The 23,431-nt window shown below is 36.2% G+C and overlaps 1 protein-coding gene across 5 annotated transcripts in view; it reads right to left on the bottom strand.

The window, feature by feature from the left end:
- INTS8 (integrator complex subunit 8) overlaps positions 1–23,431 on the bottom strand; it is a 78,017-nt gene that overhangs the window by 43,063 nt on the left and 11,523 nt on the right. For all 5 annotated transcript variants that reach the window (XM_077167230.1, XM_077167229.1, XM_077167228.1 and 2 more), the window contains 6 exons: positions 20,590–20,690; positions 20,000–20,141; positions 12,643–12,713; positions 12,082–12,257; positions 10,753–10,886; positions 875–985 (listed from right to left, as the gene is read on the bottom strand). In XM_077167230.1, the coding sequence (XP_077023345.1) occupies positions 875–985; positions 10,753–10,886; positions 12,082–12,257; positions 12,643–12,713; positions 20,000–20,141; positions 20,590–20,690 (735 nt within the window). The remainder of the gene's footprint in view (positions 1–874; positions 986–10,752; positions 10,887–12,081; positions 12,258–12,642; positions 12,714–19,999; positions 20,142–20,589; positions 20,691–23,431) is intronic.

Below are 23,431 nucleotides of genomic sequence, written 5' to 3'. Positions count from 1 at the left end.
CAACATGATATGTGAATGCAGGAGTATTTTCAGGCAGATCAATTACAGGAAAGAGTACAAAGCAAAGTTGAGGAGCTGGGAGCTGCAACCCTTAAAACTACCATGTTCACATACTAGACTTCATCTGAGTAATTCATCTATAAAACTTTTGGTTTAGAAAGACCAGACTCCTTAACAAAGCTCATATTAGTCCTCTCGGTCTGGATCTTGCCTCCCCAACTAGCCTCATCACGTGCCCTATCTCACATAACAACTGACACTCTAACAACAGTTATTACTTCAAGTCTACCCAGATATCATTTTATTTCTTGTCTTTGAACTTTGCTTCCTTCAATACTCCTTTGCCTTCAGTGCCTTTCACCTTTTTTACCTACCTCTTATTTCAGCCTCAACTTTAACTCGAGTTCCATCTCCAAATGTCAACTTTAATCTTCTTATAGAACTTAATTTATTATTAATTATGTACTTTTGTGCCCTTGTATTATTTAACATTTTACTAGTGTCTCAACTTTCAAAAAAATTGCAAAGTATTTATGTAAAATACAGAACACAAAAGTAATTTTAAGGTTTTGTTTTGCTTTTTAGTCTTGGTACATAATCTTTACAAACTGAATCCTAAAGTATGCAAATATATCTTTCCATGTTCTCTAAATTTTTAAAAAGGCACAGAGCAGCATCCAGATGTTCAAGACTACCCTGGTATAGCTCTGAGGGTATGGGAAGGAGAACAAATCAAAACCCCTTTAATAATATCTTTTTAGGCCTATGATTGAGACTTTAAAATCAGGAAAAGATAACTGGTTCTGATTACAACCTCGTGCTAAAATTATTGAAGCATATTCTTAGCCAGAAATTGATGTCCACTTTTACTCACCTTAACAGTACTGCAGTGTAAACCTTTTGCCATGAGAATGTAAACCAAATCTCTTGTTAAATTGTCTTTAATTCCCAGGATAACAGTACTATAAACTGTAGGTATTTCCCACTAGAAGAAATAAAAATATAAAAATACAAATAAACTGAGAGAGCAAATCTATGAGAAGCTTCAAAAAATCTTAAATCACATTAAAACAAAAAATAGCCAATCATTAATAAATCATTTTGTAAAAGAGGAAAATGGCAGCCATAATGAAATGTTAATCAAAAAAGCTTATTTACTATAACGAATTAATTATAAATAATTAAATGGATTGGAACTTATTCAAAAAGGAACTAAAAAACCTTTGTTGTACTGTTCTGACGCCCCAGAAAAGTTATGTTCTTTTCCCTAATACAGTATTGTGGGGGCAGACCTATTATTTAGGGTGGGACGTTTTTTTTTTTTTAAATTTTTTTTATTAATTAAAAAAAATTAACAAACAAAACATTTAGATATCATTCCATTCTACACATATACAATCAGTAATTCTTAATATCATCACATAGTTGCATATTCATCATTTCTTAGTACATTTGCATCGATTTAGAAAATGAAATAAAAAGACAACAGAAAAAGAAATAAAATGATAATAGAGGAAAAAAAAACTATATATACCATACCCCTTACACCTCACTTTCATTTACCACTATTTCAAACTGAATTTATTTTAACATTTGTTCCCCCTATTATTTATTTTTATTCCATATGTTCTACTCTTCTGTTGATATAGTAGCTAAAAGGAACATTGGACATAAGGTTTTCACACTCACAGAGTCTCATTGTGAAAGCTATATCATTGTTCAATCATCATCAAGAAACATGGCTACTGGAACACAGCACATTTTCAGGCAATTCCCTCCAGCCCCTCCACTACATCTTAAACAAGGTGATAACTACTTAATGCGTAAGAATAACCTCCAAGATAACCTCCCACTCTGGAATCTCTCAGCCATTGACCCTTTGTCTCATATTACTCTTTAGGGTGGGACCTTTTGATTAAGTTATTTCCATGGAGATGTGACCTACCCAACTGGGGGGGTGGGACCTTTTGATTAAGTAGTTTCTATTGGGAAACTCAATGTGGGTGTTAATGCACTTACTGGAGTCCTTTAAGAGGGAATCATTTTGGAAAATGCTCAGGGCAACACAAACATCAGCCTTTGCCATCAGCCTTTCTTAAGTCAAAGTATCTTTCTCTGAGTACCTTATTTTAGACATTTTTAAGGTCTTAGAACTGTAAACTTTTAGCAATAAATTCTCTCTATAAAATACAACTCATTTCTGGTATATTAGCCTTCAGGCAATATTAGCAAACTAAAACAGATGCCCATTTATTTTTGTCTTTTAAACTCCAGAGAAGTGGAATCAGGATCAGTATGTGGGGTAGGCAAGTTATATTAGATCAGTGCTCTAATATGCTGGAACATCAATATGTCAAAGAACGTATCTAGCTTCTAAAATAAATTCTAAAATATGCTTTCTTCCCCATTTCTAATCATGTATACCTGTTGGATGATTTCTTTCTGAAAACCTTCCATTACTGGCCAGGGACCAAAAGAAGTGGTAAAACTACTGGCTTTACTTTAAATAATCAAATATGATCAAAGGATTCCTATTTATTCTACTTTCATCAATAGTCTACCAAATTTCCTACAGTTATGGGAAATAACTGAATCAAGAAGGCAGAGTGAGAAGCTTCAGGGTTCCATTTCCCCAAGGATGCTTTAAGCAACTAGTAAGAACTGGCAGAAACATCTTTCTCAAAGTTCCAGAAAAAGCTCAAGGTTTTTAGCAACAGGGCAAATGCTGAATAAAGAAAAAGACCACTTAAAAGTGGTAGAAATCTCCTGGTGTCCTCTCTGGCCCCTGCCCTATCCCCATCAGCTTTGCAGGGAGATAGCTCATGCTACCAGGGCAGTTCTTTGGCCCTGGTTCTAGAGAGAAGAGACTAACCCTGTGCACATATTGGGAACTACAGGTCTGGCCCAATCAGTCTGGTGGTGGCCTAAGAGACTCTTTTCCCAGAACACATCCTACATGTAAAAGGTAGCACAATGAGCTCTCCTACAGAATGCTATGAGAGAGCAGTCAAGTCATGCTGCCTGGGGCAAGGGACTGCTGAATGAAAAACATACAGTGCAGTACTCAGAACCATGAGGAAACTGTTTCTTAGGGACGATGGGACATTTTTGTCCAGGTAAAGGGGTCTAGAGCCAAACGTCACTCTCAAGACAAAACGCATACACAGAAAGGAGCCATATTCTAAACTCTACACAGATAAGCTCTAAAGGAAAACCTCTATACAGATCAACCTGCGAAGAATGAGAAAGGTGTTTTCTTTTCTTCCTTTTTTAAATTTCCCGTAAATTCCTGGCATTCAAACAGAGCTCTGTCACAATACTAGCTGGATGCAAGCTTAAGGAAAAGATGCTTCAGAGTCTAATTTCAGTAATAACATCCTAAAATATCAAAATGTCCAAGTTCCAACAAAAGGTTGCAAAACATAAAGAAAAATAGGAAGTGAAGGCCCAGGAAAAGAAGAACATTAAAACGTTACAAACCATCACTGAGGTGGATCAGACCTTGAATACTCTAAAGACTTTTAAAAAAATGGTTCTAAATATGCTCAAAGAGCTAAAGGAAAACAGGGACAAAGAACTAAAGAAAATCAGGAAAATAATAGATGAAAACAGAGTATCAAAAGAGAAATGGAAATTATTAAAAGAAACCAAACAGAGCTAAAAAACATGGAAACAAATTTAAAAACTCCATAGCAGTTCAACAATGGACTGGAGCTGACAGAGGAATCAATGAATTTGAAGATAAGACAGTCTAAACAAAAGAAAGAAAAATGTATTAGATACCAGCAGAATTATAAACCTGCTTCATCAATTTTAAAACCGTACCACACCAATACAAGGTGCTAATAACAGAATGTTATATGGGATTCCTGTACTTTATGCATGATTGTTCTGTTAAACCCAAAACTTATCTAAATTTAAAAAAAAAAAAAAAAAGAGAGAGGAAACTGGAGTCATCATGAGAGATACTAATATACACATTGTGGGAGTCCCAGAAGGAGAAGAAAGAAGCAGAGAAAATATTCAAAGAAACAATAGCTGAAAATGTCCCAAATATAACAAAAGATATGAATATATACATTGAAGATGCTCAAAAAACTCCCAAAGTATAAACCCAAATAGACCAAATCAGCTGAATGGCAAAGATACAGAGAAAACTGTGGAAGCAGCAACAGAGAAGCAATGTTTCACATATAAGGGAGCTTCAACATTAAGTGCTAACTTTTTCATTAGAAACAATGGACGAAAGAAGGAAGGGGGATAATATTTAAAGTGCTGAAAGCAAAAAATTGCTAAGCAAGAATTCTGTATCTGGTAAAACTGTCTTTCAAAAATAAGACTGGGACAGCTGCTGTTTCTCTCTTGAAACCCTGCCCGGGTAGCTCTGTTTCTGAAAAAAAACTGTGCCTCAACTTTGGTGAGTTTGCCTTTCATCTGGTGCCGAAACCCAGGACTCAGAGCGAGGTGACCCCCCAGCCCCAAGCCCTGCAACCTGGAAGCAGTAGGCAGCAGAAGTTCATCCCAGGCTTACTCCCAGATCCTGGTCAGTGGGCCCTGGGTGCAGCCCCCATTTGAGTCTCTCCCGGCAGTCCGTCACCCTCAAAACTCCACCTCTGACAATGGCCAAGCTGCCCGGAGAGGAAACTGGAACTTCACCCACCCCAGCCTGCCAAACTGCTGGAACCAAAATCAAAAGTCTACCCCAACTACCCCTGTTGCCATCCAGCCCTCTATCTGGCTCTTCAGGCTCTCGTCTGTTCTCTAAAGCCCTAGTACAGGGCTCTAACGCAGCCCCAGCAATCCCTCCAGATGAGGGTGTGCCTACTCTCTAGATTGAACCCGGGATGCCAGCTTCTCTCTAAGAGACCACTCTGATCTGTCCAGTTTCTTACGAGCTTGGGGAGCCCAGCTCTAGAAGAGGCCTTTGTCTGGTTCCTTTTAAGTTGGGGAACCCCAAATTCTAAGGAAACCTTTTTCTTCCCTTACACTGGTGACATGAGCACAGGGCACTCCCTTTCCTCAGTAGCCACCCCCCTAGGGAGCCTACTTAAACAGTACAAAACTCAGGCTACCAAGATCAAATTCAATCTAAGCATCTCATACTCTAATATTATCTGGCCATAATATAAACTAGATTGTGAGTTATTTTCACAGTGGCCAGAGAACTGGGACCTTTGATTATAAAATACTGTGATCTTGACAATTTCATTTGTCAGACTAGAAAATGGAGTGAAGTTCCATATGATCAGGCCTTCTTTTCTCTTCACTCATGTCTACCTCTCTTTCTCTCCATATTTCCCGCTCAACCTACCACAACCTTGTAGCCTGTACCCAACTGCCCTCCCCCCACCCCCACAGCTCCACCCTGCCACTGTGGAACACATCTATACTGAGACACAAATCACAGCCAGGCGAGTTAAGAATTCTTCCACCAGAGGATCCTGCTCTTTCTCGCTCTCTCTCTCTCTTTTACTCCTTTCTCCATTGTCTGGGTCCTCACCATTCCCGAGGATCATGGTGGACAGGATGCCCATTGTGGAAAAGACCCTTTCCCCTTGGCTCTTGAAATGTCTGGTTTCAAGTACAATCTTATATTTCCTGGGAGATTCCTGACTAATTTAGGGATGCCTGTCTCACTTACAATCTCCCCCACCTTAAGATTCCTTAGTCTCACTCATACCACTTAAAATGGGGAACTCAATTTTGCCATCCCCTCAAAAAAAACAAAAAAACCCATACTTTAAGTTGTCTCCTCCATAACCTTAAAACTCTGTACCCAGAGGGAGACATCAGACTCAAAATGCTCTTTTTTTATTCAACTTCTGCGTGGCCACAGTACAAATTGAATAACGAAAGTCAACAGGCAGGAAATGGCATTTTCAATTTTCAAGTTTTCTGAGACTAAGAGACTCATCCCTTACATAAACCTTACAAAACTCTCTCATAAACCTTCCTCTTCCACTCTTCCCTCCCCTAAATTCTCCAAAAATTTTGACTTTGATCCATCGGATTTTGCTTCTCCTACACCTCCTCCCTACATATCTCTGCTGTTGTCTCCAGACTCTCCCCACCCCACTTCCTCCACCCCATCCTCAACTTCACTTTCTGCCCCACCTTTCTCCCCTACTCATACCCGCTCACGAGAACTGCAGCCTCCCCCTTTATTGTCGCCACCCTCCCCTCTGTTGACACAAAAGCAGATCCTAATCCCCCACTTCTTAACTGTGCATAGATACCAGCTCCCCCTCTTACCCCTCTGGGATGTAGTGGGGGATGAAAGAATAAAGTATATGTGCCTTTTTCACTACCTTATTTAAGTCAAATAGGAAACCAACTAGGGACGATCTTGGAAAACCCTGCCACATACATAAAAGAGCTCCAACACTTCACTCACTCCTATGACCTCATCTATCAGACCAGCAACTACTCCATCTTGGAATTACCAACCTAAATCTCCTGACCTTACCCATATGGCCCACTTTTTTAACCTGCATAATAGAAGGCCTAAAAAAGGCTGCCCCTTGTTTACGTGGGACATGACTCCCAGGGGTGTGGACCTTCCTGACAACATGGGGCAGAAATCCTAGAATGAGCTGGGACTCAGCATCAAGGGATTAAGAAAACCTTCTCAACCGAAAGGGGGAAGAGAGAAATGAGACAAAATAAAGTCACAATGGCTGAGAGATTCCAAACAGAGTCGTGAAGTTATCCTGGAGGTTATTCTTACACATTAAATAGGTATCACCTTTTTAGTTAAGGTGTAATGGAGAGGCTGGAGGGAACTGCCTGAAAATGTAGAGCTGTGTTCCAGTAGCCATGTTTCTTGAAGATAACTGCATAATGATACAGCTTTTGCAATGCGACAGTGTGACTGTGAAATCCTTGTGTCTGATGCTTCTTTTATTTAACTTACGGACAGACAAGTAAAACATATGAATTAAAAATAAATAAGAGGGGAAACAAATGTTAAAATAAATTTAGTAGACTGAAATGCTAGTGATCAATGAAAGGGAGGGATAAGGGGTATGGTATGTATGAATTTTTTTCTGTTTTCTTTTTATTTCTTTTTCTGAATTGATGCAAATGTTCTACGAAAGGATCATGATGATGAATATACAACTATGTGATGAAAAAGTAAATTTTAGAAAAAAGAAAATAAAGAGGAAAACCAAGATACTTGACTTATGTATAAATACACAGATACTAATTACAAAGCAAAGAAATAAATATTCACACTATTAACAAAAAAAAGTACTGGCAAAGGCCCTGGAGGGATGGGAGAAAAACATGGAACTCTTAAACTTTATCACCAGGGAAGCACCTGATACTGTGTTAAACATTAGGGACACCCAAATCAATAGGCCAAGTCCTTGATATTGGGGCTTGTTCTTGTGAAGCTTAGGTATATAGTAGAGAAGCTTAGCCTATCTATAGGCATGCCTAAGAGTTACTTCTGAAGGACCTCTTTTGTTGCTCAGATGTGGCCTCACTCTCTCTAAACCCAACTCTGCAAGTGAAATCATTGCCTTTCCCCCTACATGGGACATGACATCAAGGGGTGAAAATCTCCCTGGCAGCATGGGAGATGACTCCCAGGGATGATATGGCCCTGGTGCCATGGAATCAGCAATGCCATCTTGACTAAACCGGGAAAAAGAAGTGTAATATATAAGGTACCAATGGCTGAGAGTTCAATAAGGCCACTCTGGAGGTCACTCTTACACAAGCTTCAGTTACACACTGCTACCTATCATAGCTTGCCAAACACAAAACCATTCCTGCCAATCCTAAAGAATACCTAGGGCACTGTATAAGATTCTACAAATGTCCCATGCACTAGGGTAACTTTCCTGAAACTACAACCTCTAGATGGGTCTTTGGATCAGATAAATTCTGAAATGCAGATGGATCAGCCTCTCCAGAACATCAATTAGTTCTATCCCCCATCCCATATTAGCAACAGCCCCTTCCGACATGAAAAAGCTAGAATCTGCATACCCCTAATACCACTGAAGAGTGGGAAAAAGATACAGAGAAGGTAGGGTTTAACAAATGAGTATGATTGCTGAATCACTATATTGATATTTCTTTTAGCCTCCAGTATTTTTTTTTTTTTTCTGATCAAGCTGCAAAAGTTTATTGAGGAGGCTGGGTATATATACTCTAGAAGGAGAGGGAGTGGCTAGTAGGGACGGTGGTGATCTGGGATTGGCGGCTGCTGTTGCTAGGGCAGAGGGCAGATGTACGGTTAGAACTTTTGGCGCGAACTACTATTACTTCCGTGAAGAAGGCTGATTATAGTTTAGGCTGTTCTTTGTTTCAGCCCTGGCAGCCATGTTGCATGTTTCGGGCATCGCTGAGGGTGGATTTTATACATGCTACCTTAATTGTCCCCAACATCTCCTCCCTTTGTTTTTCAAAAGGATGGAGGAAGAATGCTGATCCAGCATTCTTTTGGCATTAACCTTTGCTGGGGGAAGTAGAGGCCTCATTCCCCAGGTTGTTTGTGGCTCTGTTTTTCTGGGGAGAGGAATTTTTGCAGAGTGAACCTCTATGCAAGATGAGCCTCCAGTATTTTTGAGCAGCTAGAAGTAAAAACTTAAAATTGTGGAATTGCAACCCATACCAAACTCTGAAATTGGCTTTACATCTAATTGTTGTGACATGCTTTGAAATTTGTTTCTCTTTTATCTATGTTATTTTTCACAAAAAAATGAAATAAAAGTCAATTGAGATAATAAATGCACAGCTAAATGATGATATTGTGAACCCCTGTACACTTTGGATGATTACATGGTATGTGAAGATAAAACATGTATCAATAAAAAAAAAATTTTTTTAAAGGAGTCCTTATTCTCAAAAAGGTCAAGGAATAGCTCTTGTATTAACAGAAGTAAACAAGCATAACTTTCTTACCTGTTCTTTTTTTTTTTAGTTCATCATAAAAATGGTTTTATTTGATACCCCGTTTTGCAACACTCAAGAAGTTTGCTAGTGTCCCTAAACAGCAATTAGAAAGGGGGTCTCTTGTTTTCTATGACAAGGAGCAGTTCTGCAGCCAGAAGATTCTGAATTATATCATCTAGGACCACATATTCTTTTAAAAATAAAATCACTGCTCAGACTTGTTTCATCGATTTTTCTAGTTATCATTTACAAACCTCAAATTGTTTGCAATTGTAAATGAGAACAGAAAAATGCTGCTACACAGAAGTTTAATAGTATAACAAATGTCATTTCTTACTTCTAGTAATTAATCACTGAAAGAATAGAGGGAACAGAGGTACATAATTTGGCATTTATTTTTCCTTGTAGTGCCTTAAATTATAGATGGTTATTATTAAATTAAGAAAATTCCATTATTGGAATACGTTTGGTTGTTCGATCTTTTTTCCTGAAAAAAACACAGCTTATTTGTAAAAATTCAGAACGGGAAACAACCCAAATGTCCTTCAACAGGTGAGTAAACTGTGATAACATCTGTACTATGGAATATTATTCAGCAATATAAAGGAACTTTTGTAACACAAAATAACTTGAGAAATCTCAAAGGAATTATGCTGAGTGAAAGAAGCCAGTCCAAAAAGTTACATGCTATACTGATTCCATTTTTATGACATTCTTTTTTTCCTTTTAAATATTTTTATTGGCAAATCTTCACACACATAATGTCCATATATGGTGTACAATCAATGGCTCACAATATCATCACATAGTTGTGTATTCATCACCATGATCACTTTTTAGAACATTTACATCTCTCCAGAAAACGAAATAAAAAGAAAAAAACTTATAAATTTCATACTCCTATCCCTCCCTCCCTCTCACTGACCACTAATTAGTACTTCCATCTACCCAATTTATTTTACCCATTATCCCCTCTATTATTTATTTACTTTCTATCCATATTTTTTTACTCATCTGCCCATACCCTGGATAAAAGGACCTTCAGAGACAAGGTTTTCAAAATCACACAGTCACAGTATAAAAGTTATATCGTTATACAATTGTCTTCAAGAATCAAGGCTACTGGAACACAGCTCAACAGTTTCAGGTGTTTCCCCCTAGCCATTTCAATACATCATAAACTAAAAAAGAGAATCTATATAATGCATAAAAATAATCTCCAGGATAGCTTCTCAACTCTGCTTGAAATGTCTCAGCCACTGAAATTTTATTTTGCCTCAAATCTCTCTTCCCCCTTTTGTTCAAGAAGGCTTTCTCAAACCCATGATGTCAGATCCTAGCTCATCCCAAGGGTTCTGTCTCACACTGCCAGGGAGATTTACACCCCTGGGAGTCATGTAACACGTAGGGGCAGTGAGTTCACCTGCCGAGTTGGCTGAGAGAGAGAGGACACATCTGAGCAACAAGAGATTCTCTGGAGTTGACTCTTAGGCAAAATTATAAGTAGGCTTAGCTTCTCCTTTGCAGGAATAAGTTTCACAGAGGCTAACCCCAAGATCTAGGACTCGGTATACTGATTTGGTTGTCCACATTGCTTGCAAGAATATCAGAAATTCTCCAAATGGGGAAGCTGAATATTTCCTCATTTCTCTCCAACCCACAAGGGGACTTGGCAAATACTTCTTTAATCACCGTCCAATTACCCTGGGACATTTCAGGGCGTCACACAATCTGGACAAACAACAAAATCTCATGCTTTATTCAAGATCCCATATACTTACAGTGTTCAACTAAACTGACACAAGGTGAATTAATCTTACCTGTTCTTAACAGAGCGTTTCTTACCTTATTAGACACTGTCCAAAATTGGCGCTCTGAAGTCATACCATGTAACTCAATTAAAATCTGTCGAATCCTCCAGGGATCCACTGACAATATAAGCTGGTGTTCCAACTGGCCAATGTTGACACTTGCTGATGCTAAGAAAGGAAACAGATTTCTACTTCAATAATAATTTAATTAAGGGGCATATATAAATCTATCTGAAAATGACAATCTAGCAAGAGAAATGTGTATGTTTGTAAGTATATCATCTATAATTTAAATGCAGCTCTTATTTTAGGAACTAATTTACTAAACATAATGTAAATTATGTATTAACTTTATCCTCATAACACTCTAAAAAATTTTGTATTAGCATGCATTTCCTAAAGAAATAAATGTATTAAAAAAAGACAGTAAAAATATAAGCAAAGTTAAGAGTCAATATTTGGTTTATGGAAAGAATTATGTGGAATATATGGAAAGGATTAAAACAGCTACCCTCTGACTTTTAAATATAACACATTAACAAAAAAAGCATGTATAAAATGTTAATTTTGTGTACTAAACATTAAATATGTATATTTTTTGAGGGTGGAGGAGGAAGCATTCCTCTTTCAGAGAAACAAATGATACTAAAATCCCTACTTATAGATCAGCTTTCAGAAAATCTTCAATAATGCATTCCCAGCCTTTTGTATCATTCTTTTCCTTTACAACTGGACAGAGTAAATCAGTTTAAATCTTGTGAGAATCAAAACAGCTAAAGATTTGCTTTTGTGAAACCAGTTAAATTCTCCGTCTCTTCTATATTAAGTTTTGAAGCATATGTTTCTTATTCAGCACTAAATTTCCACTTAAATTTATAAAATAAGGGCAAAAACGGAACAATAGCATCAAACAGATAAGGCAAAAATGGCAACACTGTCAAAGCTAAATGTATAGCCACCAGATCAGATCATGGTAATATATGTTAAAACGCATGGAGATCTGTATTTGATTTCAGGGTTTCAATATGGTCAGTATGAAAGCATGTATTAAACAAAAGTCAAACATATAAAAGTCGCTGTACTTCCAACATTTTTTCAGTTCCCAACATCCTTTATCACCCTCACACCTCCATTTTAATTCTAAAGCTTTTTATGCATCTACACATAAATCTCCATTAGACACAGACTCAGCAGAATCCCAGAACTTAACTACTGATACACAAACATGAAGACAGGTAAGTTTCTATAAATTACTGATAATGTATGAACTAGAATAAGAGAGTATCTTTAAATATATTTCCTGTTAACTTGAATAGAGGAGCAAAATGTGCCAATATTTTAGCTAGCAGACTAGAGAGCTAACCTGGTATATCATAAAATGAAGTTACAGGTTTAATGCACAGATTTACTCTAGGGGATCTCTTCCTCATCTGATCAACAAGTAGCTTTCGTTCTTCATCTTTCAACAACGTAATGAAAAGCTCATGTGAAGAAATCATAAAAACATACTGCAGATCTTCCAAACCCAGACAAACATTCCTAGATCAACAGGAAATATTATAAAACAAAAACATGCTTAATTTAGTTTGGGAAAAACAACCATATTAACTAATTTTTATTTGCAACTCACTAAAAATATCTACCATTTCATAAATTATATAATACTCTGAAATACATTAAAAATGTTCCTTTCAGTGCTTATTTAAAATTCTGATATGAATGCCACAATACAGAAAAGTATCTTATATGATCCTAAAGTTACATACTGCTATACAGATCTGAACTCAACTTTATCTGGTCCTCAGATTCCAGCTAAAATGCCTGGCTATAATATATGCAGGACAAAGACATAAAGACTAATAATAAAGGATACTTTTCACAGAACACTAAGTTCAAAGTTGAAAAAAACAGGAAAGACACTTACTTTAGAAAAGCAGCCATGTTTCCTTTCAAAGACTCTGAAGCTTTTTCTAAATTAATTGATCTTGAACATACCTATAAATTTGAGTAATTTTTATTTGAATATTGGCACCTTAAAAATATAAATTACAGTTTGAAAAATTCAGAATTAAAAACTACCAAATTTTCCTTTCTCAACAGAGAGAATCACAGCTTTAGTTACGTAACTTAAAAGGAGAAGTGAAAAGACCAAAGAATATGAATCCCTTATAGTGGAAGTTAGCAGAATGTGAACTTTCAATAACTGCAGGTATTTATATGTAGTAAAGAATAATCCATTTAGCACACTATAGAGCTCTTCCAGAATGTATTAAGGTTTTGCTAAATTATATGAAGTGATGAACTACAGTAATCAGTAACTCCTGTCAGAAAAGTGAAAGAAAATTCATCTAGATGGCCTTAAAAAATTATTGATACTAGCTAATGAAAAATGAATGCAGAACCAATGGCTAAGGAAAAAACCAAGGCTTTAAATACTCAAAATGAAGAACAAAACTAGTTATAGGAATATTAGCTATCTATAAATAATATTCTCATATTATTTTGAATTTATTCATTTAGATTAGAATTCCTCCTCATATCTTATTTACAAGGAGCCAAAATAAAATAATTAGCACAAAAGTCTCTAACTTCAAGAAGTTATCAGTAAATACACTGAATACACACAAATTACAGAATAACTGCCCTATCACTATTCATAAAAAGCAATAAAAAAAAAGGAAAAAACCCAAATGTCTCTTTACTGATGAACAGATACATAAACTATGGTATATCGATACAATGGAATAGTATTCAGCCACAAAAAAAAGAATGAAGTACTGATAAATATTAAGACAGGACAAACCTTGAAAACATTATGTTGAGTGAAAGCAGTCAAGTCACAAAGGACCACATTTTGAACAACCCCCTTTATATGAAATGTCCAGAATAGGCAAATATAGTAACAGAAAGCAGATTAGTAATTGCCTAGGATTGGGGGTGCTGGGGGCTGAATGCTACTGGGTATGAGGCTTCTTTTGGGGGGTGATGAAAATATTCTAAACTTATCTGTGATGACAGCTGCACAATTCTTTGAATATACCAAAAACTATTAATTATAAACTTAGGTAAAAAAAAAAATGGTATATGAATTATATCTCAATGAAGCTGTCATAAAAAAAGTAAAACAGAGTTTAAAAAGTAATATGGAACCACTTTCTGAGGTTAACAGGTTTATCCACAATTTAAATCACACCTGAGCATCTTGAATATGAAGTACTTACATTCTGATAATCTTGGTCCACTGTATATATAAATTTCTCCTAAGTTTGCTGCCATATATATCTGATTATAGCAAGTAATACCCAAATTTCCTTTCATAACGGATTGTTTATTCACATATAAAGACATACTGTACATGTGTTATTGAACAACTTAAGGAATTTGTATTAAATTCTGACAAGTAAACAAAAAATGAAATATCAGTACGTTAAGCAAAAACAAATAGAAATACGTAATGAAATCAAGTTTTCAAGTTTTAAATTATTTACAAAGGAAAGCATTCTAATGATAAAACCAACCAACTAGCAAAATATCCTCTCATTTAAACACTGATCCAGAACATCACTGAGTCTCTACCCTGTGTTGGGTAATAGAGTTCAGGTATACAGAAAAGTCAGGGCTCTGCTCTTAATGAACCAATCATCTGGGGTTAAAGAGTGAGACAGTGGGGAAAAAATAATCACAATACATATGCTACAAAGTAAGCTCAAACAGCTATAAGAAAAAAGTGAAATTAGGGAGCTGGGATAGCTTTGCAAAGAAGGTGGCATAGAGGAATATATTCTTTGATCATTCCTGGTGCAGGAAAATAAATCTCACCTCCCCTCCAAAAAAGAGGTCACAAAGAAACAAGCTGGCTTAAATGAGAAGCAAGATCATAAGGTCCCTGAAAATTACATAAAATATTCTGCAGGCACATAGTCCAACTCAACCTGTCTGGAGAGATTATTTAAACAACCCAAATACAGGGAGCCTAGAATGGGAATGAGGGCCTGTAACCCTATATAGCTTAATGTAATACCCAGATACAGCCCAGAGTATGTTATCCAGATAATCAAAAAGTACTGGCAAAGTCCTTTAAAGGATGGGAGAAAAATATGGAACTACTAAACTTTATCACCGAGGAAATTGCTGCTACTGTCTCAAACCTTAGGGACGCCCAAGTCAATAGGCCAAGCCTTGATTTTGTGGATTGCTCTTGTGAAGCTTATTCAGGTAGTGGAGAAGCTAGGCCTACCTATAGTTATGCTTAAGAGTTACTTTCAGAGGACCTTTTTTATTGCTCAGATGTGGCCTCTCTCTAAGCTCAACTCTGCAAGTGAAACCATTACCCTTCCCCTTATGTAGGTGTGAAAGTTTTCACAGCCAGGTGCGAAAGTTTCCTGGCAATGCAGGATAAGACTTCTAGCAATGAGCCTGGTCCTGGCACCTGGAATCAATAATTCCATCCTAACCAAAAGGGGGAAAAGAAGTGTAACAAATAAGGTATCAATGGCTCAGAAAGTTTAAATAGAGTCAAGAGGCTACTCTGGAGGCACTTCAGCTAGACATTGCTACCTATCATAATTTGCCAAACCCCAACCAAATTCATCCCTGCCAACTCTAAAAAGAACACTTAGGGCTTTACACAAGATTCTATAAAGGTCCCACGCACTATGATTACTTTCCAGAAATCTACAACCTCCAGATGCATTACTAGACCAAGTAAGTTCTGAAATCCAGAAGTGCCAGCCTTTAAAGAACATCAACTAGCTCCATTCCTCTATATTGACAGCTCCTTCCAACATGAAAAAGTTAGAATGGGCATAGCCCAAATAACCCTAAAGACTGGGAGAAAGATCAAAGAGGATGATGGGGTTATACAGAGAAGGTAGGGTTTAACATATGAGTATAATTGCTGAATCAAATCATTATACTGATATTTCTTTAAGTCTCCAGTGTCTTGGAGCAGCAAGAAGTAAAAACCTAAAACGGTGGAATTGTAACCCATACCAAATTCTGAAATTTGTTCTACAACTAATTGTTGTGCTGTGTTTTGAAATTCATTGCTTTTTTGTATATATGCTATTTTCCACAAAAAAGAAAAAAAATTGTTGATTGTGATGATGAAATAAAATAAAGTAAAAACTAGATTTCCAAAGTAGGATCAAATAAACTGAGAAATTCTGGGTTTAAAAATAAAAACATTAAAAAAAAAAAAGATAAAATAATGAAAAACTGTAATACTAATAAATATTTAAATGTGGATGAAGTAGACAAATTCCTAGAAAATAACTTCTCACAACTAATTAGAGAAGAAAGAAAATAGCCCTATAATCACAGACAAAATTCAATCAATGCCAAAAATCTTAACACACACAAAGGAATCTCTGTTCGGTAAATTCTACCCAACACTGAGAGAAGCAATGAAGCCACTTTTACACAAACTTTCCAGGTAAGATAAAAGAAATAAGCCCAAATGTATTTATGAGGCAAGCATGCCTTTGACATGAAAATCAAAAAAAGGACAAGAAAAAAATAATACACATATGCATCTCACACATCAATGTAAAAAAAAATCATAAAATATTAGCAAGCCAAATCCAGCAATATTAAAAAAGATCATACCTCACTGGGTCAATTTCAGCCTTATAAAGATAGTTTAACAAATGAAAATCAATTAATGTACATCACCAGTTTACTTGATCAGAGAAGAAAAATTATGTGATTATCAACAGACCCAGAAAAAGCACTTAATAAAATCTAAAACTCATTCCTGATTCAAAAACAAAACAGCTTTTAACAAATTAAGGATAGAAGGGAACTTCCATTCTGATAAGGAAATTCGACCAAAAAAACCTACAATAAACATCATTCTTAATGGTGAAACAGTGCAAGCTTTCCCTGTGAGATATGGAATGAGACTATTATGCCCACTGTCACTTCTACTGAACACTGTACTGAATAATCAACCCAACAAGAACAAGTTAAATGAAATAAAAAGTTAATGGTTAGAAAAGGAAAAAAAATTCAAAATTCATAGATGCAAACTGTGTAATTAGAAAAACAAAATAATTTACAAATAAATTACAAGAATTTTAACTGTAGCAAACTTACTGGATACAAAATTATTATACAAAGTTCAATCATATCTCTATACCAATGCAAATACTACTTAAGTACATAGGAAAAAAAAATCTTTAAAAATTTTTCTCAAATTAGTTTTCAAATTTAATGTAATTCCAAAAGGCTTATTTGTGAAACTTGATAATAATGCCAGTCTAATATTTACATGGAAAACAAAGGAAAAGAATAACCAAGACATCCACGAAAAGTGAAGCAGGAGGACTTGCTCGTGATATAGAAACACAGGGCTACTGATGTATGGTTAGATAAATAGAGAGGGGCAACAGAATGAGAGCCCAGAAACAGGCCCACACACACGTATGGAAACTTTGCATATAATAGAGATGATGGCGCTGCCAAACGGTAGAAAAAAGATGAACTTTGCAATAAATGTTGCTGAACAAGAGGATAATTATATGGAAAAATATATATATGAGATTCCTACTACACATAAAAATCAACTGTAGGTAGACTAAATACCTAAATGTAAAGGGAAGGCTAAGTTGTTATGCTTTTAGTAGAGAAAACAGAAGATTAACTTCATGGCCTCAGAAGAAGGGAAATTTTCTTAAACAAGACAGAGAGTTCAACAAGGTGAGCGGGGCCAAGATGGTGGGTTAGCAATGTGCGTGTTTTAGTTCATCCTCCAGATACAACTACTAAATAACCAAAAACAGTACAGAACAGCTGGAGCCACGTTAGTGACCAGACACACAGCATACCCCAGTCTGGACCAGCTGGACCAGCTGCGAGCCCCCCCAGAACCAGGAGTTCCCCAAGGCGCAGCAGCCAGCGCCCCTCCCCCACAGGCGGCTTCCCAGAGGGAAAGGAAAGAGACTTTACCAGCAGCAGGGGCTGAGCCCAACCAAACACCAATTGTGTCATTAATTAACAAATTCTGACTACTAAAAATAGGCCCCCAGCTCAGGTGAACCTGGTCAAAGCCGAGGTTGCTCATTTGGCTAACGGAAAAAGAAAATAAGAAAAGAAACAGAGGTTTTTGTGGCTGTGTTTCTACAAAGGCTTGACTGCCTCTGGATTCAGCGGCAGGACTTCTCAGGCTGCAACTGCCCCAGGCACAGGGAGAAACAAGCTCATTTCAGGGCTTGTCTCAAGCCTGTGCCTTGCCAGGGGAGGGGTGAAGCCCAACTCAGGTGAAACCCCTTCCTCAAGGAATTCACACACCAGAGCATGATAATTTGAAGTCATTAAAACCAGCCTACAACCTCTCCTCTGTTTCCACCATGCCCCCAGCAAGGAGAGTCTGCCAAAGTTAAAGGTACCACATCATCTTATGCTGGTGGGACCTGCAGGCAGACAAGTGCCACATACTGGGCAGGATAAGAAAAAGAGTCCAGAGACTTCACAGGAAAGTCTTTCAACCTGCTGGGTCTCACCCTCGGGGAAAACCAACACAGGTGACTCCTTCTCCCTGATAGGAGGCCAGTTTGGTCTGGGAAAACCTGGCTGGGGTCTATAATACCTATGTAGACCCTCCTAAGGGTGGGGGGGGGGGGGAAAGGCACCATACAAGAAGGGCAACAAACAAGAACTGAAAAATTCTCCTCTGTTAAACAAAACTTAAGCTAAAGGTCCAGAAAAAGCTGAACTGAATGTCAAAGAACAGACAGACAACAAATTCATTCAGCAAGAAAATCCTAGGTAAAAGAAATGAAAGCAATCTCCAGAATAAACCAATTAAGGTAATTAAATACCTAGACACCAGCAAAAAACAACCAATCACACTAGAAAAATTGAAGATATGGCCCAGTCAAAGGAACAAACCAACAATTCAAATGAGATACAGGAGCTGAAACAATTAATTCAGAATATACGAACAGACTTGGAAAACCTCATCAAAAACAAGAGAGAAATCATGATTCATAAAGTAAAAGACTAAAAGATTTGATTATATTAAGAACCTCTAAAATGATATAAAGTAAAACAAGAAGTAAAAATCACAGAAGATACCTGTGATGTTTAAAGCTAATAAAGAACTCCTACCAAAAAAAAAGACAACTATAGAAAAATGAGGTATAACACTTGGAACAGGTACCTCAAAAGACAAAAATCCTTGAGTGAAAAACAAATGAACAATTGTTAAATTTGTTAGTAATAAGGAAAATGCAAATTAAAATTTCATTAAGATATCATTACGCAAATACCTAACAAACAAATCTGACAATACCAAGTGTTGGTAAGGATATCGACCTATGAGAACTCTCATGCATGTTGGTGGGAATACAAATTGGTACAACCACTCTGATATCATCTAGCAATGTTGCAAATACACTTTCCTTAGGTATATACCATAGGTAAACCTGTACATACACATGTGCACTATGACACATATACAAATGTTCCAACAGCATAATTCCAAAACCTATGAACAACCCAAATGTCCAAAGTCAAAAGAATGGATAAATAAATTGTGGCATGGTCATATAAGGTTATAACATCTTATAGAAATGAAAAAGAAAAAAAAACTGTTTATATAAGAACCTGAATAAATCTCAAAAATATAATGTTGAGCAAAAGAAGACAAAGAATATTGTACTTGAAGTCTAAAACAAGCAGAGTAAAGAAAGACTCTTTAGGGGGACATACAATGAGAAGCAGGTTTGATAAAGAGTGTAAAAAGCAGCTTCTAGGGTAATGACAATGCTATATTTTATAATTATGTAGTGATATAAGGGTTTTAAGTATTTCTCTCAATGACTATTACATTTCACAATTTAAAGAATGTTAAAGAAAGGTAGATTCAGTAGGAATAGATTCTGGAGGACATATGAAAGGCTAGACGTATGGTTTGTAAGTTTTCAGTGAACTGGTGATTAAGGAAGTTCTGGATGATAATAAAACGGATACGTGTGAGCCAAGGACAAAACATGTAAACCAAAATACTAAAGGCAGATCAGAAGAGAATTTAATAAAGGTTTATGGAGAATCCAATGAAAGACAGAGAAGAAACACAGAGAAGAAACATGGAGAAGAACTAGAAAAAAAGCTAACTAGAAGATAATGACAAAGAGCACAGTATATCAATAATGTCAAATTTCAGCCACAATGAGGCAAGTCAGATGAAGACTGAAAAGTGGGTTCTAGATTTGGCAATTAAGAAATCACTAGTAAGCATAAAGTAAAATCATAAATCAAAAGGGGGAAAAATGTCTTACCTCAAGAAGAAAGTCTATTTTCTCTTTATTAGGTCTAAGAAATAGCTGGTTAAATTGAACACTAATTGTTCTACCTTCCAATATATCTCGGACTGTGTTACAGGCACAGATTTTAAAACAGATTTCATCTAGAGCTTCATTTCTGTAGAATACAAAAGTAGATCCACTAATATTATTTTTACCATAAAAGAAAGGTGTATATTACAAAACTAAATTCACAAGTAAGAGCCATTTATTCTTGAGAGGCAAGATTTTAGGATATCCGAGTATATTAGAATATACCACATTTTAAGTCAAGGGAGAAAAACAGAAAAAAAAATCAGAATAGAAAGGTTTCGAATTGACTATAGGACCATTTGATTACAGATTCAATAGAACGATATTTTGCTATTCATAATTTTTTTTCAAGAACCTTTAAAATCGATCATATGACCATTAGAGAGGAACCTGTGGCTTCCCTTATTAACAAAAGTGAAAGTACTGTCAAACTGGTAGGTAGTCTGGAGGTAGTCTGCACTTCTGATAATGCAGAACTGCACTTACTCTTTTATTCAAAACTCAAAAGGCAATTTTTCAATTTACTTACTTACCCCAGTTGAGCCTTCTGAAAGAGTTCTCTTAGTACTGATTGCCGGAACTGGACAGGTAAACTGAAGGCTAAGTTATCTTCAATGAAAACCTTTACTACCTCCTAGAACACATACATAAAATTGCATCCATTTTAAAAAATCATGACAAAGTTTATTTAAAAACGTTCTACAATGAAAAAAATACACGTTGAAAAAATCATAGAAATATCTTGCTGGAAAACTTTTCTTTTCTAAAATTTTTTAACTAGGTTAAGGGTAAAAATAGTTTAGTGTTTTTTTTTTTTAACTGAAGATCATGGATGCAAAATGAGAGATGAGGGGAAAATCAATCAAGAAGAGGCAATTCAGCTGTATTATCAGAGAGAAGTTTAAAATATTCTTCTCATTCACCTTAAACATAGGTTCTTGTAGCAAGCTCTTTAAAATACAAAAGCAATTAATTTCAAATAATTCATCTTGAAAAATCATGGTAAAAAACAGTTCTACTAAATGGGAATACCTACACCTATGGACAATATTTTTATTGTACTATATTAATAATCTTTCATCAATTGTAGCAGATGTTCCACACCAATGCAAGGTGTTCGTGGTGGGATGGTGATTAGGAATCTTCATTTTATGTATGATTGCCCTGTAAAACTCACAGCATCTCTAATAAAAAAAATAAAAAGAATAAAAAAGAATAAAGCACAAACAAGAAAAAACATTAAATTAAAAAAAATTAAAGCAATTACTTTAAAATAATTCAACTGAAAAAAATCATGCTAACAAATGAATCTAATGAATTTAAATAGTTTAAAATAACTTATTTAGTGAATTATCCACACTGTTACATACAAATATATAATACACAGACTTTTTCTCAGTTCTTTCTGAAGGAACAAAATAGGAGAGAGAAGGGATAATAGTGTGGGGAAAAGGGGAAGGTAATTTCTGAAAGCAGTTAATCAGCTGCTACCAGAAAAGTATTCATAAAATTGTTTTCACAACCATAAAGCAGTGGTGAATTCACCTCAGGAGCAATGTGGGGCTACAGAGGGGAAAGCAATTTCCCAAATGTGAAAGAGACACATTTGTAACAGCTGCTCTACTACTGGTTGACAGGACCTAATAAAGACTTTATACAGTTCATATAAAGAGAATGGTATTCAAAGAAAAGGCTAAATATGCTTTCTAAGATACATATTCCTGTATCTGTAACTAAATTAATAAATATCAGAGTTGCAATTAAATTGCTATTTTGCCCTTCCCAGCCACCCACTGCACTATTTTCTGATTTACACATTTTGTCATTTAATATATTACATTCACAGTAAAACATGCCTACCTACATTGTAAGGTCTCATTTACACAGGTCTTACTGCTCCAGTGAGCTTCTTAAAGAATCTCTACCTTACCATAGCAGCTCCCAACACACCATAAGCCATATTATAGGTCGCTAGTCTCTAATAAATTCATCTGTATCTCTAATCCAACTTCAAGAAATTTTAATTTTCTTCCCAAAGGCAAAGCAGAGTGTAAAAAAAGGAGGCTGCAATGGAATGAGTGTTTTTGCATGTGGGAAGAACATGTCTTTTGGGGGTTCAGAGGCGGGGTGCTGGGGATTGATTCATGTCCCCCACAAAAGGGATGTTCAGATCCCAACCTGTGGCCCTGCGACTGTGAACACATTTGTAAAGAGGACCTCTGAAGGTGTTATTAAAGCGTGTCCAAACTGGATTGGTGGGCCTCAATCCAATGTGGCTGAAGTCCTTATAAGCAAAAGAAATTAGACACAGGAGAAGCCACAAGAAATAGCCAGAAGCTGGAGGTTAACTGAACCTGGAGGAGCAAGAAGAGGACATCACCATGTGCACTGCCATGTGACAGAAAAGCTAAGTACAGATCACCACCGTATTCAGGGAGAAAGCCTCACCCTGTTGAAACCTTGGGTTTGATCTTCTCCTAACCTCAAATCCGTGAGCCAATAAATTCCCAGTGCTTAAGCCAAAAAAAAAGGAGGGGAGGGGATTGTGAAGTAGCAGAGGAAAGGAGTGCTATCCCCTCCTTTCAACTATCTTTTGTGGGAAAAAAAAAACTCCAGATAAGAAGAGTGAAGCCCATTTGGAGACACAAAACTGAAGTATGGTTTAGTTTTGTCATTTCAAGATCCCTGTTTGGAATTAAATAACAATGAAAGTACTGTTTATTCTCTAGAATGAAGGCTTACTGATTAAACTCTTAAAAGTGCAAATTCTTAACTCCCCAAGATTTTCATTATAAAACCAGTTATACATCCAAAGGGAGGAAAATGGTTAACGGATTTAATTTAAACCCTTCAGTGAATAAAACTGAGATGACAACCAGGCTCAATGGCAAGATGGACTCTGTAGAAGACCATCCAGACCTCCCAAAACAGCTATGCTCACTTTGCCCTTTGGTTTTATTATATACGGTGGCCAAAACAGCCGTACATTCGAAAATATACATTCAAAACATACAAGACTTCAGTCTCTCTAAAACTAAAAGTTATTTGTGATTTTCAAAGTTAAAAGTTCTATTTACGGTCAAAATAAATTTAGATTGAAATGCTAGTGATCAATGAAAGGGAGGGGGATAAGGGGTATGGTATGTATGAATTTTTTTCTGTCGTCTTTCTATTTCTTTTTCTGAATTGATGCAAATGTTCTAAGAAATGATCATGATGATAAATATGCAACTACGTAATATTGTGAACTGCTGATTATATATGTAGAACAGAATGATCAAAAGTTAAGAATGTTGCGTTTGTTCGTTATATATGTTTTTTAATTAAAAAATTAATAATAATAAAAAAAAGATATTTAAGCCCGCTGAGCTCCTA

Source organism: Tamandua tetradactyla, chromosome 6, assembly GCF_023851605.1.
Source record: "Tamandua tetradactyla isolate mTamTet1 chromosome 6, mTamTet1.pri, whole genome shotgun sequence".
Lineage (NCBI taxonomy): Eukaryota > Metazoa > Chordata > Mammalia > Pilosa > Myrmecophagidae > Tamandua > Tamandua tetradactyla.
The sequence above is the reverse complement of the archived record's forward strand: the minus strand, read 5'-3'. Positions and strand labels throughout refer to the sequence as shown.